Source organism: Octopus bimaculoides, chromosome 2 (genome assembly GCF_046866305.1).
Source record: "Octopus bimaculoides isolate indiv1 chromosome 2, ASM4686630v1, whole genome shotgun sequence".
Lineage (NCBI taxonomy): Eukaryota > Metazoa > Mollusca > Cephalopoda > Octopoda > Octopodidae > Octopus > Octopus bimaculoides.
In genome coordinates this window covers 116,483,271-116,507,353 of record NC_142929.1, presented here as the reverse complement: position 1 = coordinate 116,507,353, position 24,083 = coordinate 116,483,271, and the positions used below count along the sequence as shown (strand labels likewise).

At 34.2% G+C, this 24,083-nt stretch overlaps 1 protein-coding gene across 18 annotated transcripts in view; it reads left to right on the top strand.

Annotated features, from left to right (window-relative positions):
• LOC106881128 (uncharacterized) overlaps nt 1-24,083 on the top strand; it is a 60,363-nt gene that overhangs the window by 22,316 nt on the left and 13,964 nt on the right. For 8 of the 18 annotated variants that reach the window (XM_089347530.1, XM_052978628.2, XM_052978629.2 and 5 more), the window contains 10 exons: nt 4,768-4,936; nt 10,328-10,785; nt 11,940-12,138; nt 15,037-15,123; nt 15,684-15,799; nt 16,109-16,194; nt 18,173-18,560; nt 20,259-20,491; nt 21,032-21,239; nt 22,494-22,670. In XM_089347530.1, coding sequence (XP_089203656.1) covers nt 4,768-4,936; nt 10,328-10,785; nt 11,940-12,138; nt 15,037-15,123; nt 15,684-15,799; nt 16,109-16,194; nt 18,173-18,560; nt 20,259-20,491; nt 21,032-21,239; nt 22,494-22,670 — 2,121 coding nt within the window. The remainder of the gene's footprint in view (nt 1-4,767; nt 4,937-10,327; nt 10,786-11,939; nt 12,139-15,036; nt 15,124-15,683; nt 15,800-16,108; nt 16,195-18,172; nt 18,561-20,258; nt 20,492-21,031; nt 21,240-22,493; nt 22,671-24,083) is intronic. The other 10 variants (XM_089347535.1, XM_089347537.1, XM_014931394.3 and 7 more) reach the window with 3 other exon arrangements.

Genomic DNA, 24,083 nt, shown 5'->3' with positions numbered 1-24,083 from the left:
GATTAGGGCTGGCAAGCTTAGGGGCTGTACCAGACTCCTATCTAATTTGGCATGGTTTCTATGGCTGGATACCCTTTCTAATGACAACCACTCTGAGAGTGTAATGGGTACTTTTACATGCCACTGGCATAAGTGCCAGTTGTGTGACACCAGTATCCACCACAATTACAATTTAGCTTGGCTTGGTAGGTCTTCTATTCAAACACAGCATATTGCCAAAGGTTTCTGACATTTGTCATTGCCTATTATTAATCTCTACTATGATATGAAGTACTTTTTTCTGACAGTCAACACTAAACAGGTGTGTGTGTGTGTGTATATACACACACACATACACACACAAGGCTTTGGTTGGTCCAGAGGTATAGTAGAAGACACTTGCCCAAGGTCCACACAGTGTGACTGAATCCAAAGCAAACTTGTTAAGTACACAACCATACCTACACCTGTCTAAGTATTATTTATTATAGTCTGGAATTTTATCAGACAATGCTGTCTCTAGCTGTTGATGGTTGTCATTATTTTGACGACTGATTTAATAAATATTGTTCACAATTTGTGCTGCTAATTTTTTTTATTCAGTTGTTTTGAGGAGGAAAGGCAATGCAAATAAAATGTTTTCTGAACACCCTAACTGGTGGTAGAAATAACACTGAAATTATTGTTTTGATGCAGATTAATGTTTGAGCGAAAATCTTCTATTGGTCTAGTTTTGCTTTGTGAGACCTATACTAAGAAATATAAGCTGGTCATTATACAGAACTGTATAGATATTGTATGTAAGAGTAACAAATTGTTGACAGGATTAGAAATAGGACATAGTTTAAAGATTGTTGATATACCTGCTTGTTTCCATATCACAGTATCTATTGAGAAAAGAAAGAGGTTGAAGAATTAGTTGCTATATGTGGTCTTATATTGTGGCCAAATTTTAATATTATGATAGAAATGCCTCTATAACTGACTCCCTTATTGGATGAGTCAATGAGGGAGACTCTACACGATCATTTGACCTGCTAAAGGCATCAGCCAAATTCTCAAATCCCAATCTACTGTTTCTTACTGAGGTCCTGGATTCCCTGTACATAGGGAAAGACAAAAGTCACAGTTGGAATTTGTTTGATCTGGATTTATCTAAGGCTGAATAAGAACAACCATTTTATTGAGATTTAAGTGATTGAAGTTCTTACATCTAGTGGTAATTGGATTGTTAAAGTCAGAAAATACTTAATGCTGAATCTGACCTTATCCCTTTCACTAGAGCTCTGCTCATCTATCTAAAGCAGGGTAGCTGCTATGTACACAAACATATCAGACCATTTTTATGGTCTCATACTCACACAAGATCTATAACAAACACTTCACTCAATCTTTTTTCAATTTGCTCACTTTTGGAACTCACTCTCAGTTCAGTATATACTTCCTCTAAAAACCTCAGTTTGCAAAAGTTTAAGTTAAACATCAACCTCTAAGCTTGAAAGGCCTCCAAAAAGCTGTGTACTGCTTTTCCTCTTTGCATTACATAATTAAAGAGAAAGGTTCTGAGTTCAAAATCCACATTAGATATTTTGCTTTTCTGGGCTGAACAGTTTATTCTAGATTGTTCCAGTTCATGTAAATGTCAGGAACAGGTACTAGATAATCTGTTGGATATTACCTAAGCCTGTTAATGTATCCAAGGAGGAATATTTTCTCTCATCTACTTTACATAACAACATGGAGAATAAGTCCTAACTCTTAGTAAGCCCTTAGAGTTTAGATTTAGGTGATTTTATGTAGTGGCTTTGAAACCATAGGGAGAATGGGTTAGAGAGAAGGAACTTAAAATCGTGTTATATGTATGTGAAGTTCCAACTTGAAAATGTATCAGCTTCTGTCTGTAGGTGTACTGTTTACAGAGCTACTTAGGGTTACATTAGTGACTGTGAGTAACTTTAAAGCTGGGATATGTTTTTGTCAAGATCATTATTATATGTCCGGTTTCCTCTCTGACATAGGTTGGACAGGTTGCTGATTATATAGGCTGGTGCTCATGTATGTCATTTGATCTGGTTTCTACAGCTTTTTACAGAATGTATTGGGTGCATTTCATTTTTTGTGGGACCAACACTAGAGAGATTGAGTATTCTTTGACAAGGGAAAACTGCACAACCTTACACTTTCTCTGCTCATTTGCCAGCCACTTAACAGTGTGTACTGGGTGTGTTTTTCATAGTTCAGGCACTAAAGTGTTTGCCTTGCTCATTAAACAGTATAGAGAGTGCACAGCAGGAGGTAGGGGGATCTACTGTAGCACCAGAACAGGAGTGGGTGCCTTGTACACAATAACTGTTGAGAGTACTCTATATCTTAGGGTGTGTACTGTTGCTCTGGTAACTAAGAAAGGGAATAGGAAAGAGAGAACAGTGGCATCAAAAAAATATGATGAGAAAAAGGCAGGATTATTTGGGGTGAATAAGTGATAGGCAATAGTAGAGGTTGACAAAAGTAAGATGAGTGGATGAAAAACACAAGAGAACGATGGAAAAGGCAGGACTGTTTGGGGTAGAATCAGATGGAAATAGGCAGCATTAGCAGAGATAGACAAAGGTATGGATGGGTGATGAGGGCAAGAATAGGTAATGAGTGGCAGTAGAAGTGGCTCAGTAGAGAGAAAGTTATAGCTGGCAGTACAGCAGGGGGAAATTATAGTATGTTAATTTGAGATAGGGAAGGTTTGAAATCATGCAGACCAATCAGTGCTCATAAGTGTTTTCATTTTTTTCAGTTGATTTTTTTTCTTTAATGAGTTGCTTTTGCAAAACCAATTTCTTTCACTTGAAGGGGTCTAACTTCACAAATGTTGTAGGTTGTCTATGCCTTTCGTCTTTCCACTGGCAGAACAAACAGTAAATAATTTGGGAGTTACTGGATTACAGAATTTGGTATTATTTGCTAGGATTATCTCAATCCTTTGTTTTACTGTCTTGGATGGATCAAGAGCTGAATATGTACACACATATATTGTAGTTGTGTGGTTACAAAGTTCGCTTTGTAACCATGTGGTTTCTAGTTTGGTCTCACTGAAATTACACCTTGGACAATTGTCAACTATATCTTTGGACTGACCAATGCCTTGCAAGTAGAATTTGGTGGAAACTGAGAAGCCTGTTTCATGTGTGATTATTATTTCATGTCTTCATTAACACCATCACTGTAAAGAAATGGCGTTTTACTTTACATACTTCTGGTAAGCAGTCCAGCAGTTTCAACATATGAAGTGTAGTAGAATGGGGAAAAATATAAGAGAGGTATACTCTATTTAGAAAATAGCTAAGGGCTTTGTCTTATGCCAGTTGGAAAAACAGAGTCAAAACTGAACACTCAAAGAGAGAGAGAGAGAGAGAGAGAGCTGGGTAGTTGGTATTGAATTGATTGAGGTCCAATGCAATAGTTATTGCAGTGGTTTCAATGATAAAATGATAATTTCATTTATTTTTGTTTTAGTATGCCTCTGTATCCTTCTTAGTTTAGTTTCACTTCCTAATCAAGAAATAGGCAACCAAAAGGAACACAGTTGCCTTCTCCAATACTTTACTGTAAGTTTCTTGTGACCTTTTGTCTTCTCTTGGTACCATCAGCCAAATAGCACTCATTTTAAGTTTTACTTACCCCTTTGTTGTATCTAGCAAATAAGAGGGGCGTGATGTTTTGAACCAAACTTCATCTCTTCTTCATGCACCATGCTTATCTCTCCTTCCCTACTTCTGCAGTCCAACACTCCTCTGTTGTCTATCTTCTTTTCTCCTCCTGCCAACTATATCTTCCCTATATACCCATGTTTTGCCACTCACTGCATTCTTCCCTTTCCCTTTACCCTCTTTTGCACTTTCATGAACTCCCTATTCAAGTACCCTGAGCAATCCTTTACCATTTCATTTATTTTCATTTCCTTGTACCTTGTGAGTGAGCATGTCCTAGTACGACACCACCATCTCTCTTGCTTTCTCTTACTTTCACTCTTGCTTTTCCCAACTAGAGTCACCTTGTATCCCTACAGTATGATACCTGTTTCTCTCTTTTGTCATACTCTTATCTCTCATTACCTGGATCAAAACCACTTCCATCAATACCTCTGCCCCTCTCAGTTGAAGGATTTTTATCTTGTAAGTTGATTTCGCAGGTGTTGTTGCCACACAAAAAGTACCCTGTTCACTTTGTAAAGTGGTTGGCACTAGGAAGGGCATCCAGCTCTAAGAACCACAACAAAGCAGACAGTGGAGCTTGATGCATACCTCTGGCCTACCAGCTCCTGTCAAACTGTCCAACCCATGCCAACATGGAAGACAAACATTAAAAGATGATAATGATGCTTTTATGGTGGACAATTTAATTCTTTTTGTCAAGATTTTATTGTATACAAGCATGCATAAGTGTGTGTATATCATATATGTTTGCGTGTGTGTACATGTATGTGCATTTTTTTTATCAATTGCATAAGTTATGAGTGAGCCAAGAGTCATGTATTGGCATTGATCAGCCTTCTGCCAGTTGGAAAAACAGGCTTAAAAACTGAACATGCATATACAGATATAGATATTCTGGTAATTGATAATAAAAATTACACACACGCGCCCACACACACACACACACACACACACACACAGAGGTTTTAAGTTCTATTTTCCTGTTTGTATCGACAAACCTATGTTATGTATGTATGTATGGACATATGTTATAATTTTTTAATTTTAAATGTTAACCATTTGATTCGTCTTTATTGTGTAGACACTCGACCAAAAAGCTGGTTCAAACCAATGTTCAACCAATCTGGGAATATTATGCAAAATGCAATGAACACACGACAGACTTCTGGTTGCAAGCAAGTGTCCCCTATTACTGCAAGTCTTGGCACACCTCCTATACCTCAGGCCAAAATAAGTGGAATGGATGCTGGGTAAGCTGTGGTCCAGTTTATTTATATATATGTATATATGTGGAGGCGCAATGGCCCAGTGGTTAGGGCAGCGGACTCGTGGTCATAGGATCGCGGTTTCGATTCCCAGACCGGGCTTTGTGAGTGTTTATTGAGCGAAAACACCTAAAACTCCACGAGGCTCCGGCAGGGGATTGTGGCGAACCCTGCTGTACTCTTCCACCGCAACTTTCTCTCACTCTTTCTTCCTGTTTCTGTTGTACCTGTATTTCAAAGGGTCAACCTTGTCACACTGTGTCACGCTGAATCTCCCTGAAAACTACGTTAAGGGTACATGTGTCTGTGGAGTGCTCAGCCACTTGCATGTTAATTTCATGAGCAGGCTGTTCCGTTGATTGGATCAACTGGAACCCTCGACATCGTAAGTGACGGAGTGCCAACAACATATGTATATATATATACACATAATTATTCATTTCTCTGTAAATCTGAGGCACTGTAGCTGGTTATTTAAAGTCTCTGACTAAAACCACAATATCAAGAGTTGAATTATGCAGCAAGAACTATTCTGTTGTAAGCAAAGCATTTTTACTTTGTTTTTAATTAACAAAGCTAAATCTAAGTATCACTTCCACTCTGTAACAAATGTATATATGAAAATATCTTTAAACTTCCAACTTTTGCTAGTTTAGAAATAAATAAAGTGTATGGTTCTTCCTCCTATTAGCCTATCTCAGGTTCATAGGTAGTTTTCTTAGAAATATTGTATAAGCAAAACAAATTAAGGAATATGTCTTTGTGTTAGTAGTAATGTATTACCATCTCATTAGTACTTTTAAAACAAATTTCAATAATTATGCATTTAACATCTAATTCTTTGTGTTATTTCATGTGTAATGGAAACTTTCCATTCTGACCAACTACTTCATTCCACTTTCTTCTTCATCCAAATTTTCATACTATTATCAATTCATAGCACCTCTTTATCTATCATATATTATCCATTTGTACTTGTATTAATATCTAAGTTGTGATACTTCTTGTGTCCACTGACCAATGTTATATTTTAAATTTTAGACTGTTTCTTGCTTCAACTTTTCTTTAGTGTGCAGTACTTAATGTCCAATTGCTGTTTATCCCCTATATTCATTGCCATGGATCATCTAGCGAGGTATCCATGTTGTAATCTTGCATTCATATGTTCAAATTCATTAGACCTTTCCATGCTATGCCAATGTAAATAATAATGATGGCATATATTGCAACAACTAGAAAAACTGTTGAGATAGCAAACTATATGATATTTCTATCAAGTGGAAATAGTATTTCTTAGAAATGTAATATATACAAGCTGAAATACTGATTATGTAATTTAAATATTGTATATAATATAGGATATACACATTATTATTTCAGTCTGATGCTGATTCAAGTGAGCTGATAAATTGTTAGCATGCCGATCAAAATACTTAACTGCATTTTGTCTGTCTTTACGTTCTGAGTTCAAATCCCGCTGAGGTTGACTTTGCGTTTCATCTTTTTAGGGTTGATAAGTTAAGTACCAGTGAAACACTGAGGTTGATGTAACTGATCCCTTTCCCTAAAATTTCAGGCATTATACCTATAGTAAAATGGATTAATAATAAACATTGTGTTGTCTCTGACAGCAAATATCTCTTCTTATTCCTACTGTGGAAAGTCTTACTCCACCAATAGGCAAATGTCCAAAGTTTATAAAATCCATGCAGGCATAAAAAAATGCATAAGTAAAATGTGGTTATGTATATATATGTATCACTGGTCCACCTAAAAAAAAAATCCTTAAAACTTGAATTTTTTTTTTTTTATTGAAACTTTACAATAATTTTCTGAAGTAAAATATTTCCTTGACACATATTTATATTTATCAGTTGCATGTATTTGAAATATTCATGTAGTTTCTGATTACCTTATTAGTGTCAACCATGTAAAATTTTAACATTGAACAAACAAAAAGTCACTTGCTCTCTTGGCCTCAATGAAAATCCCAATCGATTACAATAAATAATCCTGTGCCATTCATAAAAATGCAGAGGACACTACAGCAGTGGTTCCCAAACTTTTCCCAGCTCCCCCACCCCCAGTCACATTCCTAGCACCCACACCCCAACTAACCACCACAAACACAGACCTCTTTCTGAAGCAAATTCAAAGCAACGGTATTTTTACGAATAAAACATAACCTAAGGAACCCATTATTTTGGTGTTTTTACATGAATCACTACCCCATTATCACCCTACTTTTTACATGTATCACTACTCCATTATCTCCCCACTTTTCTTCAACACCCCCTTGGAACTTTCCACTGCCCCCATGAGCGCAATACCACCCACTTTGGGAACCACTGCACTACAGTAATACAAATTTCACTAGTCAACTAGTCTCAGTTATTTTTGTGCTCTCCAATCACATCTAACTCATAACTATTACTATTTGCACATGTATCTGTGTTTGTTCTCTTCAACAGGAAATAATCTAACTGCTTTGACAGTTTTTATCCCCCATCTTTTCCCTGTATCATCTGCTTTTTCCTTCCTTCTCGCACATACTTTAAGGCTTTTGATTATTTCATTTCTTTGGTTTAAAAGTATATAATATTACCCAGAGACTTCTTGAAATCTTCAATATTCAGGTCTTTCTGTTTTTTCCTGCTCAGATAAGTCCAGTTGACACAATAACCAAATTCCTGTCATAAAAAATGAGTTGTACTAGCTAATCCCTTCTTATATTTATGTCCTCAGTTGCCTATCACACTTAACTTTTTCCTTCTATTTTAGGCCCAGATAGAAAAGGATAATTGGTAGAAATAAGACCCTAACTTGCTATCCTTACATTTCTTGCTCTATATATTTTACATCAATTGTTACATACACTCTTTCATGGACCTTGCGGATCATCTTTCTTCCTAAATTTCTCTCTTCCTTGCCATACACTAATTTCCATTTCTTATATCTCCACATTAGGTGTACCTCTCAGTTCTGTTTACTGTTTGCTTTAATGCTACAATGATCTGGCTCATTGAAATAAACTGACAAATTTGTCTGTCTAAAGCATTGTTTTAAATTCTCCTTCAATGTTGGACAAGAACAATTTGCTTCTGTTGTAGATGCTGGATTATTAAACTAAAGCTAATGAGCACAAGATCTTGTCATAGATACTATGGTACTTCTACCAATAAAGTACATTATTATTCTGTTTACTTAAATTTGCTAACAATTCATGCAAATACCAAAATTTGCAGATCCATCAAATCAAAATTTTCATGTTAACAGTTGACTTATTTCATCTCAATAAACAGTTTTGTTTTTTTCTATTCACTGCTACCATTGTAATCCTATCCCTTGATGTAATGCATGATTTATATTGATATAGTTTCAGACCAGTGTCATAGTATGAATTATGTTATAATTTTTCACATGTACATGTCCTCTCCATGTAATCAATGCACCTCACATCTGTGAATGAAAAATAGGAACATAATATCACAAATACAACACACTTCCACCTTACTCTAACTAAACCTGACAAAGCCTTCAAACCTGTTATGAATGCTTTGTATCACATCCTCATCTATAATAGCTTCAACTGCTCTCCAAACGCTAGGCTTCCTTGTTATTATTGATTCTAATCAAAGCACAAGTGTACTTATAGTGCAGCGGCGGAATTTGAACTCAGAATGTAGTGACAGACGAAATACCGCTAAACATTTTGCCTGACGTGCTAACGTTTCAGCCAGCTCACACTGCCTTAAACATATCTGCCATCATTGTCCTTTTGATTGTCACTATATCCATCATCTCCCTACACTAAACTGCTGCCCCCTACCACCTATGTAATGCTACTTATCATCTGCTTGATCCACTCCTGTTTTCTTTATTCTTCCTCCCAAACAGATTTAGTATTGACGGCATCACCTGTGTCCACTATTTATGGCATTCACACCCACATATTTAATTTGCAGCTTATTCATTTGAGAACCATTGGCTTTAGAATCACCTGTATTCCTTTCGAAAACATTTACTGTTACACTGTGGAGGCGCAATGGCCCAGTGGTTAGGGCAGCGGACTTGCGGTCATAGGATCGCGGTTTCGATTCCCAGACCGGGCGTTGTGAGTGTTTATTGAGCGAAAACACCTAAAAGTTCCATGAGGCTTCGGCAGGGGATGGTGGCGAACCCTGCTGTACTCTTTCACCACAACTTTCTCTCACTCTTACTTCCTGTTTCTGTTATGCCTTTAATTCAAAGGGTCAGCCTTGTCACACTGTGTCACGCTGAATATCTCCGAGAACTACGTTAAAGGTACACGTCTGTGGATTGCTCAGCCACTTACACATTAATTTCACGAGCAGGCTGTTCCATTGATCGGATCGACTGGAACCCTCAATGTCGTAAGTAACGGAGTGCCAACAACTGTTACACTGTTGCATTCTTTTTGAAGAAGCAGTGTCATTAAATCTAGCTTTCTATTGAATGAAAATTGTTTACTGATAGCGGTCTCATGACAGATTTAAACCATCCATATTCTGGACTGAATATTCTTTATTACTACTATTGGCAGAAGTCAAAGTTATATAAAAAATGATCTAATCAAAATGATGGACTGTTTCAAGCATAAGCTTTTAGAAAAGAAAGAGTAAATCTTGTTATTTTTAGAACCCCTCACTTTGGCATAACCCCTCTTTAGCAGCACATCTCAGTGGCTTTTACCTATGGTCTTTATCTTAACAATATGCTCTTGCTTTGGCCTCATTCATGACTCACACTTTTCATTTGTGCTTTTACCTTTTACTTACAACAGTATTTTTATCAACAGTTTTGCAGAACTGCTTTTGAGTTACACAGCTCACATTTTTCATTTCTCTACTTAGACTAGGCTAAATCTTTGGGTGCAGTTCATATTATTGATACTAGTAACAATATAAGTTTTTTTTTTTATAACTGACTTGCTACATGTGCAAAAAACAGAAAAGAAAGAGCAACCAAATTTAAATAACTTTCCATGCTGTAGTGTGCATTCAGTTGATGTGGTACTGCAGTAGTATACTTTGAACTGTGATACACCATTTTACTATCAGTTTGTTGTGAGTATTAATATCTGTAGTTGTGGAGTTACATCTTTATAATTTTCTTATCTAGTTTATACACTTTTTGATTAGAGTTTTATATGAAAGTAATTAAATAAGCTTTTTTGTGAAAATTATTTCAGAAAGGAAATACAGTTACATTTATATGTGTGGTAATATGTCAAAATGAACTGAAATGATGACATCCCATTTATTGTATCTGTTAAACAGAATTTAATCTTGGAAGCAAAATATATTATATGCTGATTTTAAATTAACATTTTAAAAATTGTCCTTCCAAATTCAGGGAAATTGTGGTTCTAGATGCACTAGAGACCAACAGCCTTCAACATCAACAGCAGCAACAGCAGCAAGTCGAAATAGTGAAAAATGTGGCATACTGTGAAGATGTTGAAACAGCATCATCTGATTGTCAGACAGTGAAAGAGACAGATTTATGTCCTGCTCCATCTCCTGCTAAGAGCCCTCGATTAAATAGTCCTTACCATTCAATTCATTCAATTCATTCACAAGTAGGCTTCTCAGCAAATTCACCTAGTAACAGACAGACTCTATTCAAGAACAAATGTGTGTCTTTATGGCAAGCAAATATGTCAAAGACATTTGGGAGGTTAGCAAGTGATTTAGCTACTCCCACTTGTCGAGTTGATGGTGGTGGACCTTTGGATCAGGATACGTATTTCTTGAAGCACGAGGACATGAAGTTTCCAGCGTTTGTGAAAGGCAATCAGATAAAGGATCCAGGTAGGTTAATTTCTGCAGTTGTGTAAATGAGTATATATTTGTAATGTCTTTAACTACTTAACTTTAGGTATCATGGTGATTGAAATTCTAAATTTAACACTTTTGAACCCTGATGATTGGTATGATAGTAACTATTTGAAAATACATATACATGAGCAGATGTCTACTACATTTTGTTTCTAAGCAATAATATGTTTCTACATTATATGGATTAATTACTGTTGTTAGAGTGTTGTGAGTGTTTGGCAGATGAATTTTCTCTGGTATTTATACCATTTATAACTTTGCAAATGATACTTGCCTGCAAATGCAACTGTTGTTCAATTAGCTAAAAGGAACATAGCCCTCTGTGTAGAATTCTCTATTGAGTTTCAAGATATTTTCTAGTTATTACTGTTGCGCTGATTTGGAAACAATAGTTGCTAGTTGAATAAATGCGGACTGTGGTGATGGATAGTTGTGATGTGAATGTTTCTAATTATTAAAATATTGGGGATTTTCAGTTAGAAGAATATGACAAAGTAAGCTTACAAGGTGAAAATGATACTCGTTCAAATGTTAGTTATGATATTATACCAGAATTTGAGTAGTAATTCAGCTGTTCACATGATGTCAGGGTTTAAACAGTTAAGGTTAACAACAAATCTAACTAACCGATATAATTTATAAAATGATTTAGGATGAAAATATTTCACTATACTGGTATATGTTGACAGCATTCTCTCATCTTAGATTTAGAGGGAAGCTTTTAGTTTTATTGAAATATAGAAAAAAAAAACTCTCCTTGGTTCACTTTTGTGTTTTGCAATGACAAAGCTGAACTTCTGATTCAGTTATTTTGCTTGACATTTTTTTTTTGATCCACCTCACTGATAAATTGTAAAAAAATTCCAGCCACAATCTAGAATGTATTCACATATCTGAAGTTTAAATTGTTGGCCATAGGTCATTGCCTGATTGTTGAATAAATTGTTCTGAGTTCTTATTAAATTGTTAGACTTCACAAATTTATTGAAAACCATGTGTCATCTGATTATATTGTTTGTCTAGATCTGATTAGGTTTCCTTAATTAAAATCATGTTTTTTCTTTTGTTTCTGTTATAATTAACCATTTTTCAATAAGGCTTGAATACTTTTTCACTGTCTTATATAGACTCTGTTGGCCAAGCAGAGAACTTGATGGCATTAACAAATATTGGAGTTAGCGAAGTTCAGCACATGACTGGTGGTGGAGGTGGCAGTACTCAAACATCTCGTAGTAGTGTATTAAGAAATAACTCTGTTGAACAGTTTAGTACAACTCCAAAATCTTTACAACCAGAGAAATCTCCTCAGTGTAAGACACCAACAAGGTAAGCGATATTCTTCAAGTTTATGATGTAATGATATTTCATATTAGGAGTTGATGTCCTCCCCTCTTCAGCTGCTTTTTAGGATCTTTTGCACTCAAAAAATTTTTGAAAGAAGTCAAAAGTATAAAAATAGTATTTTTGAATGTTAAAGCCTGTAGACAAACATAGCATACACTTTGGTGTTATTGTTTACTATGTGCTAAGTTATAAAAATTTAGTTTCATGATGTATTACCTCCTCATTGTAGTGCAACCATTGAAAAGTTGTTTGTTGCTGTAGAACATTAATTTCCATGGATTAACTGCTTATTGCTGTATCATAAAAAAAACTGCAAATTACTATCACTGTTGCTTTTACAGCTTCTTTCTTCATTTGTCTTTCTATACCAACAGGAGAATGTAGGAAGCATTTGATTTCTAGGTAGTGCCTTCAGTGTTTTCTACCTGATACATACTTCAAAAATGAAAGTGTATAATATTGGTGGTATGAATGTTGTTTATAGAGTATATAATGATTGTATATCTCAAATATTACAATATTGTTAGTATGAGTGTTGTTTATATAATATATATTATGGATGTATATGTTAATTGTCCTGTGACATTTCTAAAAGATGCATTCTATTTAAAAACATTGGCTTGCCACATTCTACCTAGTTCATAAACAATACATAGGCATCCAGTTTATGGCAACCACCCAATTTTTGTTAACTATGAACAGTGAATTTCAAATTGGAAAAACAAAAATTAAAATTAACTGACAGATGCATGGTTGTGGTCCTAAATGTCATTGGGAGCCATATGAAGAACTATTCCTGGAAAACTAGTGCTCCTGCTAATCTCTGAATATATTAATCCTGTTATAGGTTTTTATTAATAGATTGTTTAGGGTAGTGGATTGGCAGAATTGTTAGTGTTGGTTAAAATATCTTAAAGTATTTTTTCCAACTCTTTACATTCTGAGTTCAAATCCCAGTAAGGTCAACTTTACCTTTCATCTTTTGAGGTTAAAGTACCAGTCAAGTACTAAGTTTAATGGCATTGACTAATTGCCACCTCAAAAATTACAGGCCTTGTGTCAAAATTAGAAATAGTTATTAGACTGTTGATTCTTTTGATTTACAGCTAAAGCCATTTTCCTTTATCTCTGTTATTTATTTGGAAGGACATAACTGTAATAACTTTTGTTTCCTCTCATAAGATTCCAAAATTTTCTAGTTGTTTCCTATGAAGAAACCTTAATAGTATTGTTAAGCCTCTTATAGCACTTCTAACAGTTAATCCACTCAACAGATTATCTTATAAAAGTTATTGAGGAAACAAAATACACCCAACTTTCTCACATTCCACCTCAAGAATATTTTTATGTTTACTCTTGAATAGCCAATAAGAAATATATCCAGAGTGTCTGCTTTTTTTCCCTTGCTTTTTTCATTACGCAAGGAGAATGATATCCATGATTTTACTACACTCTACCAGATTGATGACATTAGTGTGAACTTTTGTTGGTTTATATGCAAAATGTGAACTAGGAGGAATTCCAGAAGCTGCATTTTTTTCAGTGTGGGTTACTACAAGAGTACCATACAAATAAGTTACAAGTAGAAACCAATGTGTTTTCTTTTATACTGTTTATTGAAAGTAGTCAAAATAACTGTTTTGCACTTAAATTACAATGTTACTGAGTACTAACTTTGAAATAGATACAACACTATTCTAGTTAAACATTGCAATATATGGCAGCTATCATTGAACTAAAAGATGAAACTAAATTTGTTTGATTTATGTATCTTAAATTTCTTAATCCACATATGTATCTTAATTTGCAAATCAATATAAAAAGAGTTTGCTCCAAAAATATGTCAGCATATTTACTGGTTTTGTAGTGTTTGCTTCAATTCTGAATCCTTTTGAGAATGCTAGCTGCTTGTTGAAATTTTTTTCTGCCAACATGATATCTCTTTGAACTACTGGTAGAAGCCATTGGCTGTCATATTTTCATTTTCATTCAGATTTCTGCATTTCTTTCTCCTCCAGCAAGCCTGCATTGAAAGGTTCTGCAGATTTAAATAGGTTGCATGAATTATTGAACCTGATATTTTACCACAGAATGAGCTTCCTGAAACAACTACCGTTGTTAATTTTAATTTTATTGAGGAAATGTTGCAATCCTATGGCAGATATCACCATTGGCAACTGATGATATTTTGATATTTAATCACTCACAGTACTAAACAATATGTCAAATTGGTTTTGTACAATGGTTACACATACTGTTGGTTTGACTACAACAAAGAATGATGAATGTTCATTTGTTTTATGTCCATGTTTGCAAGGGTTAGATGAATATATTATTGAGATATTGTTTTACCGCTGGATGTCTTTCCTGTTGCTAACCCTTGCCTGTTTTTCTCTTACTCTGCATGGCATTGAAAGTGTGAAGTTAGTGGACAATTTGACAGAATTGACAACACTGCTTGTATGTTGCAACTTTTGTAGAAGTGAGCACAAATGTAAAATACATACACATGACAATCTCCTTTTGGTTTCCATCTTCCAAATCCCATCACAAGGCTTTGGTCAACCTGGAACTCTAGTAGAAGACACTTAAATTTCTGTGTAGTGAAACTGAACCCCAAACCATGTGGTTGGGAAGCAAATTTTTCCACCACACAGCCATGCATATATTTGTTCTGAGATCAAAATGCTTAGAACATGAACCTGAAAAATAGGACGTTTTCTTTTCTTTTTTATTTGTTTGGATTTCCTTGTTTTTATAAAAATTTCTGATTTTATAGAACATTTTCTTGAGTTGGATTTTCCAGGTGTTTCAGATTTTGGATTGTTTTGTTTATGTAGAGAATATTTTCATTTTTGAAAATTATTCAATTTCTTGCAGAGAACAAACATGTGAAGCCAATTTGCAGCAAACCACATTCTCTTTCAATAGGAAATGGCCTCAGACTCATATTAATGTTGCAAGAAGGTGAGAATGTCGTCTCACATCTTTTAGAGTTGATTTTCAGTTGGATTTCCATGTGTTAGTTAGTGTATTGTATATAAGATATTCTCATAATATCAAAGATTGCAGAGCTGAGTTTTCTGGTATTTCTTTATTCCCTTATTTAAATATTAAATTTAAAATTTATCTGAGGTGATAAAATTCTGAATTTCAGATTCCTAAAGAGAAGTGTAGTTTTTGGTACCTAATTAGTTTGGTTGTTTCAGTAACATGTTTTAATATTGCAAACATAGAATCCATGATTTATTTTTAAAGATTAGTCAGTGTACTCCCCAACAGTCCTAAAAGATTATTAAATTAAAGGACAGTTATATAATAAGGTTGTTTAGTCTCTGAAAGGTAGATAATTATAAAAGTTTACTCTAAAAATTTATATAAGAGACATGGCAATGTGTAACCATAGCAAGTTAGTCTTAATCCTTCATTAGCATTAACATAAATGTTCCAGACACTCTTTTCTAATGTACATTGAGCTATTTTTTCACTACTAAGGCTACTAGTTCTATATTTTCATATCTTTTTAGCAGGAAAGCATTGAACAATAAGCTGGTAACAGACAACCCTAAACCTGAAACTCCAAATTCCATATCTCAAATTTCACAGGTAGAAGAAAAATCAACTGTGCAAAATTGTTCTAATGGTAAATTTTCTAAGCTTTTCTAATTATTCTGATTATCAGTCTTAAGCTTCTGGTAATAAATATTAATAGTTTTTTCCTTTGGAAAGATGCACTTATTTACTTAGCTAACAGCTGAATCTTATGTTACTCAAAATTTTCAATTCCCAGTAGTTATTGTGCATATTATATATGAAAATTCTTTTGGTTTATTCTAGTTTTTAAAAGACATCTTTAAAATTATCCTTAAAAATTACAGCGATTATGTTTTTAATATATAGTTTCCATTTTGTTCCAAATATTTTAACTTAAAAATAAATTTGTATTTTTCAGTAAAAACAGTTAACTGCATTTTGCCAAATCAGGTAGAAGAAGTGCTTACATCTAAAATCGTTGCAATGGATGGAAGTTTGTCGACTGTGAGTATATCTGTTGTCAACTTTATTCTCCAGTTTTCCCCTTTGTGTTTAACCTCAGGTGTGTTAGTAAGCAATGGGATTAAAACTGTTGAAGTGTCAGGTCATTCGGGAATATCTTATATATTGATAGTATCAGAACAGATAGGAATTAGAAATTCTTTTACTATTCAGTTTTTAGTTTTCCTGGCTAAGCTTATCAGCTACAATGATAATATCGAGCAGAATCAAGAAACTATTAGAGCTTAGTAAAGTTAAAATGAAATTTTGTTTGTTTCCTTTCTTGTGCAGTTATTTTGTTACTAGAAAATATATTGATTGGGCAGTTGTTCAAAAATATATATTGTTTGTTAACGTCACTGGTAGTGACATTTTTCTTTTTTAGGAAACCTACATTTGTAGTTTCATTGCAGTTGTATATTGTTGCCATATTTGAACTGAAGTAGCTACTAGAAATCTGCTTGGAGAACAAGCCACTCATGCATTTATTGAATTGAAGAAGTCTTGGTATTATTTAGTCTTCAGACCAATCTGATTGAACTGACTTATGATCTGAGGCAATCCAACTATGACCATCTCATTTTGTATACTCAAGACTATATTGTCTAGTGTGTCCTTCCTTTTTTAAGGTAGCACTGTGTGCTTTGAAGGAGTTTTGTCTATTTTTAACAGGTTTAACAGCTACATAGAGGTTTCCTCATTGGCTCATAAAATTTATTGTTGTTTAGCCTCAAGTCAACTCCGATTCAGGAGACATTTGATCGATGGTGTTCCAGTTGTGCCCATTTTCTTTCATTATTTTTCAAGCAGTGGGCTACATTGTTCAAAATGTCCTTCCTTCTCTGTGGTAGCAAGATGTGATATTTTTAACAGATAGTGGAGTTGCATAAAAGCTTCACCTTTGGTTCACTTATTTGTACTGGCACACTGTAAATGTAGATGAGTAGAAGTTGGTATCTTTCATTGATCTCGCATGTTGGCAGCATTGAAAAGAAAAAAATGCCACTTCAGTTACATTATAGTCTTACATGTAGGTTATTTGTGCATTGCTATTGTAGCAAACTTCATTTTGTTGAATGAAACCTGTTATGATTCATTTGCATTGTCATTTTTGTTTCAGTGTTGGTTTTTATGTGCCTTATCTTTTTAAATTAGCATTTCATACTTTGTGTACCTTACTCTTTTGTCGCCAGTCATTGTATATCCTCTTTATTTATTACCTATGTTTCACAATCATACAGCACCACCCGTTTCTTTTACAGACAACCTTTCCTAGAAAGAGAGAGAGAGATTTTGTTGCTAACTTTTATTATGTTCACATACTAAACTCTGTTTTCACTAGATCCATCTCTAGCATTATGTACCAAGATAACAAAATTTACTATGAGCTAATGACTAGTCATTTCTTAGCTCATGGATTGATAGCCATACCCACCTGCTCTAATATATTAAATATATGTATAATTTAGTTGCTAGGGTTCTAATCATGATGTATTCATGATTTTTATTGATGGTTGTGTGGCTGAGAAGTTCATTTCCCAGTTATGTAGTTTTGGGTTTAATCCCACTGCTCTTTGTGAGTGGGTTTGGTAAATAGAAATGAATTCATGTGCGTGCATCTGCATTTCTTTGTCTTGATATCACATGATAGTTGTAAATTAGTGTCACCATCATCCAAGCAGTTTCCTTCATTTCCAGTTTTTTTAAAAACAGCTCTGGCCAGAGGAAAATATCATTTTACTTAGAAAAAGTGAGGTTTGGCAGCAGGAAGGGTATCCAGCTGTAGAAAATCTGTCTCCATGGATTCATTTCAACCATAGCGAGCATGAGAAAGTGAACATAAAAACAATGATGATGGTGAATGCCAAGAATATTTTGAGAAATATTTTACAATATGTGGTTCAGGTTAAACTTGAAACTTCTACTTGATTATCTGTTTAAATATAGCTTGTTATTAAAAAATTTTTTAATCTTGTTCCAGTCCAAGGAGATGGTGGCAATGGTAGTTTGCAAGAGTTGTGGCAATCGTGGTAGATTACATGAAAAATGTGATCGGTGTAAAAAACGAATAACTGAAACTCCTAAAGCTATCAGTTTTTTACAGTCAAAAAAGAAATTAATTACATGTTCTGTGAAGAAATCTGAACACACTTCAGCTATAGAAAAAAATGTATTTTACCCTAAGAAGCCAATGGAACGTGTATCTGGTTTCAATGCTACTGATTCTCTAAAGACTACATTAGCATCATTGTCAAGTAATATAAATTGCTCTCCTACAACTGGAAAACCAATACAGTATCCAAGGTCTCGACAGGCTGTGCGTGGACGGAAATCTATTACTATTCACAATATAAAGCCACCAGTTCCAGGTAGATTTCTCTTTCACTTTTCTTTACCTTGTAATGTTTTGTCTGCCCCTTAACCCTTTTGTTACTATGTTTCCGAGAGACACCCCCCTTATGTGTTTCAATTAAATTCTAAAATAATCTTGAATTTAGACCGGTTTCATGAAACAGCTCTTTTTTCTTTTATTAATCAACATATTAATGTGATTTTTGGAACACAATTAATCAAAAGGTTCTTAACCAAATTTATTTAATTTATTTTCATCTCAAAGTAAATCTAATTACATGTAAATACAGGCAAATTGAACAAAATACATTATTTAAATTTTGTTTACACATCAGCATTGAAAATGAGTTATTTAATATATAACAAAATTTTAATAGAGAAGAACTGTGCAAATTACTGGATTATCTGTCGACCTAGATACACATAAGACAGGTGTACCATACAGGTAAAACAGAATGAAATACTGGAATTTGTCTTTGAAGAAAACTAGGAAATGAAATACACATGCATACACAAAAACACAGTAATGATTCACAATGCAAATGAAGGAAATTTGCAAAAATATATCTACACACACACACGCACACACAATATTTCTCAAAAATGCTTGGATTTCTAAGTTTCTTCTTTATGTTCTGCTTCACTATTTGTTTCTGCAGTAATTAATTACTCCAAAGGAAAAACTAGAGAAATAATCTAATGGTTTTATTTCCTTGGAAAGACTCTTCCTTAAAATGACTAAGACAAATGGCTTTTAGTTTATTACTATATTCAGGTGCAAAATTTTTTTTTTCTTCTTTTTTTTAAATCTTTTTTATCACTACTGGAACTGTTGTCAGAATTATTTCACTTTTGGAAATAGAAATATCGAGTTTATAAAGATTTACACGCACACACAGAGTCACTCACTCACTTGCATGCATGAAACCTCTTACTATCTCTTTTACCTCTGTATATTCTGTGTAATGATTCATTCCTGAAGTAATTGCTTGAAAGTAAAAATTTAGAAAATAAACTATTTCATTTCCTTGGGAAGACTGGCTATGAATAATATCTTCCTAAAAATAACTAAGAAAAAGCAGTTTTTGAATTCTTACTATATTCAGCTGCAAATTCATTGCTTTTGGAACTGTTGTCAGAATTGTTTCACTTTCAGAGGTAGAAATATTCGATTCATAATCACACACGTGGTTTTCATGTTTGCTATATATTTTCTTAGATTTTTCTGTCTTCTTTAAAAAATACTTCAAATTCAAACTTACTACATGACAACATTAAACTAGTTTCCAGTTTTTGTCCAGAGTGAAACATTTCAGAAAATTAAAATGGGGAAAAATAGGGGAAAAAAATCTCCAAAAATTTGCTGTTCTCAGATATCTTCTAAAATAATATAACCGCAGCTGCATGGCTGAAATGAGTAAAAGAGTAATGCAACTCAATTGTTTACATTGTGAAATCATGTTTTTGCACAAGTGTAATAATGAGATTTGCACTGAAATTCTCATTTAAATGTGATTAGGTTATTTTGGCCATTTTCAGTTGGGGTGGTAACATTCGTCAACAGAATTCTTGGCCAGCTATGCCCACTTTGGTATAGAAATGGCTAAATACAGGGACATAGTACTTGAAGGTAAATGAGAAGTTAGAAATAATAAACTTATATTTCTGTGGTATATGCTGTCTTCATAATAGTTTAATGGTATTTTAATTTTCAGAAACAGTTACTATATCAGATGATGATGAACCAGCTGCTGCAGAATCGTCAGAGAATCAATCCAAAGTATTGGACCCTAATTCCCGGATCTCACTCAACAGTAATGCCACAAATTCTTCTTTGAAGTCTGATAGTCCTGAAGAGAATGATCGCCCTGACTCGCCCATATTCCCTGCTATTTCTACCAACCTGTCTATGGTTAATCGGTCTCGGTGCAATAGGATGGAAGATGAGGTGAGTCTGCTACATATATTTTATCCAACTATAGAGTTGAGATTGCTGTTACAATTGTCATTGCACTGCTAGGTTTTGGACAAATAGTCAAGTATTCAATATTGTATATATCTGGACATCATATGACCAGTGTTATTCTCCTTACTGTAGTTTGACAAATTGTTTGTAGATTACTCTTGGCATCTAGTGGTCACATTAATAATGCTACTGTTGATCAGGCATTCAGTTTCTTGGAGTAAAACTTGTTAAACAGTTGCAAGTTGAATCATTGATATTTATTGTAATTTGTAGAGGTGTTTGTATTCCTAGATCTACTCTAAATATACAGTACTAGAAGCTCACACGATAGTTTGGATTCTAACAAAAATCCTCAAGGTGATTTATCAATGATTTCTGTATCAATGAATCTTGGTGTAAGATTAATTTTTACCAACTGGTAAATTATTAACTTTTATAACATTGGATCTTATGTGAATTGGAATTAATTAATATAAGTGTGTTTTTGCTCTGCCTGAAATGTCCTTTGCTTCTTCATTTCAGCTTGGTAATGTGGTCAGTAGAGTTGGTGCACAAAATATGGAAGTGGATGAAGCTGATGAAAGCTCTCTTTATGGAGATCCTTTAGAGCCTGCCTTTAATCCTGATCAGCTGCACTTCCAGACACGTAATTTACGGATTGGTAATGTGGATATCAGCTCACCACGAGAAGTGATGCTAAATTCTGACTGGATGTTATTTAAATTTACTAGTAAGTCTATATTTTTAATTTTGTATATGAAATTTGAGATATATTCTTTTATTCTTTTACTTATTTCAATAATTTGACTGTGGCCATGCTAGAGCACCGCAATTAAAAAAAGATTTTTTTTTGTAATCTAAAGAATTTAAGTTGTAGCTTCAGAACTTCAATCTAGTTGAAGTATAATGACACTGATTACGAATAATATTTTGACCGAAGGAAAATATCTCAAGTCTCCTGCGTACTAAATACAAATATGATTATGCAAGCATTGAGCAAAATCTTTACAATTGTTTAAAATCTAAAAACAGAGTAAGGGAGGTAACTCTAATCGGACCATGTGTTGGAGTATCTCGGGCAACATAGTTGTGGTCTAGTATAGAGAGACAACAGGGTAATGCCATTAGTAGGAGAGGGTGAAAGGGGAGAGTGAAGTATAGTATCAGAATAAAACAGGGGGCATTAAGCTATGAGAATTTAATCTAAGTCAAAGCACTTATGAACAGGAGAAAGTGAACAAGTAAAAGAGAGTAACAATTGAGAAATGAAATGCTGAGGTTAGATTTTAAGAGATAGGGTTAGATTTTAAGAGAAAGAAGGACTTTTGGAACAATGCAGAAATTACCACAGTTATTTTTTAAAATCCCCAAAATTCTCAGAATTCCCCATGAATCTTGGATTTTTTTTTTTAAATCTTAGTCATGAAGTGATAGAATTTTAAAGTTCTAAAGTTAGGTTTTTTTTTTTTAAGGTTTGACGGATTTAAGAAAGATATAGGTAGATGGATGGATAGACAAACAGATAGATAGGACCTACTAGTGGTGTGTGGTCTATGTATATCCTTTTTGCTAGTTATTTGGTTAACTTCTCTTAACTTAGCTTAGTGTCTCCTATTTTATTCTGATACTATACTTCACTCTCCCTTTTCACCTTCCCAACCCCTCTTACAAATGGTGTTACCCTGTTGTCTCTCTAAACTAAATCTAATTGGATTGATGATTTTGTAATTTTTGGACAATACAGACAATGCACATTGGAGTGGCCTGCAGTTTAAAGCAGTAGGTGAAAGCAAAAGGGAGATTTCATTCACTAATTGCTTAAATATTTGCAGTTGATTGGAGTTTTTCAACTTAGTGTATTATTTATGTGAAACCCTACCATATTGTATTTAGTGTGCAGAAGACTCCCCTCATGTATATGACCTCAGCATTATTATTGTTAATTTAGATGGTGCTATTTAACTGGTGTCATTTGCTTTTTTAGGAGAAGATAAACCCACTGAGTTTAAAGTTTTTCCTTTGGAATTCAAGTCCTGTGAATACAATTTTGTTTATCGGCGTCCTGTTGTTATTTTACACTTAACCCAGAGCTGTGCTATTCGAATAGAAAGTGTACTTGGTTTAAAATTTACTAAGTTTTGTTACGATCCTAATAGTTCTGGTAAGTCTCTTTTAAGATTTCATTTATTTACTACTGATATAAACATTTTTTTTCTCTCTTGCTTACTCAGAAGTTTGACATTCTATTCCTGTTTTCTTCCCACTGTCACTAGTGATAATAACTGTTTACATAGTAATTTAAATGCCACTTTTCTGACATTTTTTTGGTGAGCGATAGGTGTCTATGATATGAAGTTCTCTGTCTGTCTGTCTGTCTGTGTCTCTCTATTTTTATATATACATACACATATATATTTATATATACATATATATATATATATATATATATATATATATATATATATATATATATATATATATACACACACACACACACACAAAAAAAAAAGTAGGCATGGTTATGTGGTAAGAAGTTTGCTTTCCAACCACATGGTTGTGAGTTCAGTTCCACTGCATGGCATCTTGTGCAAGCCTCTTCTACTATAGTTCTGAGCCAGCCAAAACATTGTGAGTAGATTTGGTGGATGAAAATGAAAAACAAGTCTGTCGTGTATTAATGTATGAGTGTATGTATGTAGTGCTGTCTCCTTGCCTTGACATTGCATGATATTTGTAAATGAATGGGAGTGGTGTCCTTTGTTTTTAATCTTCTATGAAAACATGCCTGGTCATAGAGAAATATTACCCTTACCAGAAGCAGATGAGGGTTGCCTGCTTCAACGAAATGCCATCTGACCCATGTGAGCATGGAAAGTGGATGTTAAAAACTAAAGATAATGAGATAGGTATAGTAAATAAAAAAAAGAAAGAAAAACGAAGATCAAACACATCAAGAAAAAAACAACAAGAAGACATGGTACATGCAAAGTATTAGCAGACGCTCAGGGAAGGAAAGAAAGGTGGTTTTACGTTTCAAGCAAAGCTCTCCGTCAGAAACAGGAGACAGTGGAAAGACCAATAGGAAAGGAAGGGGGGGGGGGGAAATCGCCAACGACCCACATGTAGTTACATTTTGAAATCAAATGTGTGATATGTATATTTGTGCGCACGCACGCACGCACACACACACACACACACACACACACATACACACACATACACACACACACACACACACACACACACACACACACACACACACACTGTTATTCTTACATTTGCTGTGACATATGAGCAATAAACATACTGTCATCTGTAAACAGTTGCTCTCTTGGAAGGTTTATGTGCCATGGTGGTAACTGTAAACAGAGTTTAAGATTTAGTATTGATTCCTACTTAGATTATCTGAAATTAGTCATGCCTTTGAGAAAGGCAGAAGCATTATATAATCCTGTATAAGATGACATGCAAAGAAATCATACCTGAGACTTTTTTTGCGTGTCATTTAGATATGTAATATGAACAGGCAGTAGGGACTGAGCTGATTGCCGATGGGAGGAATGGTTGAGATGGA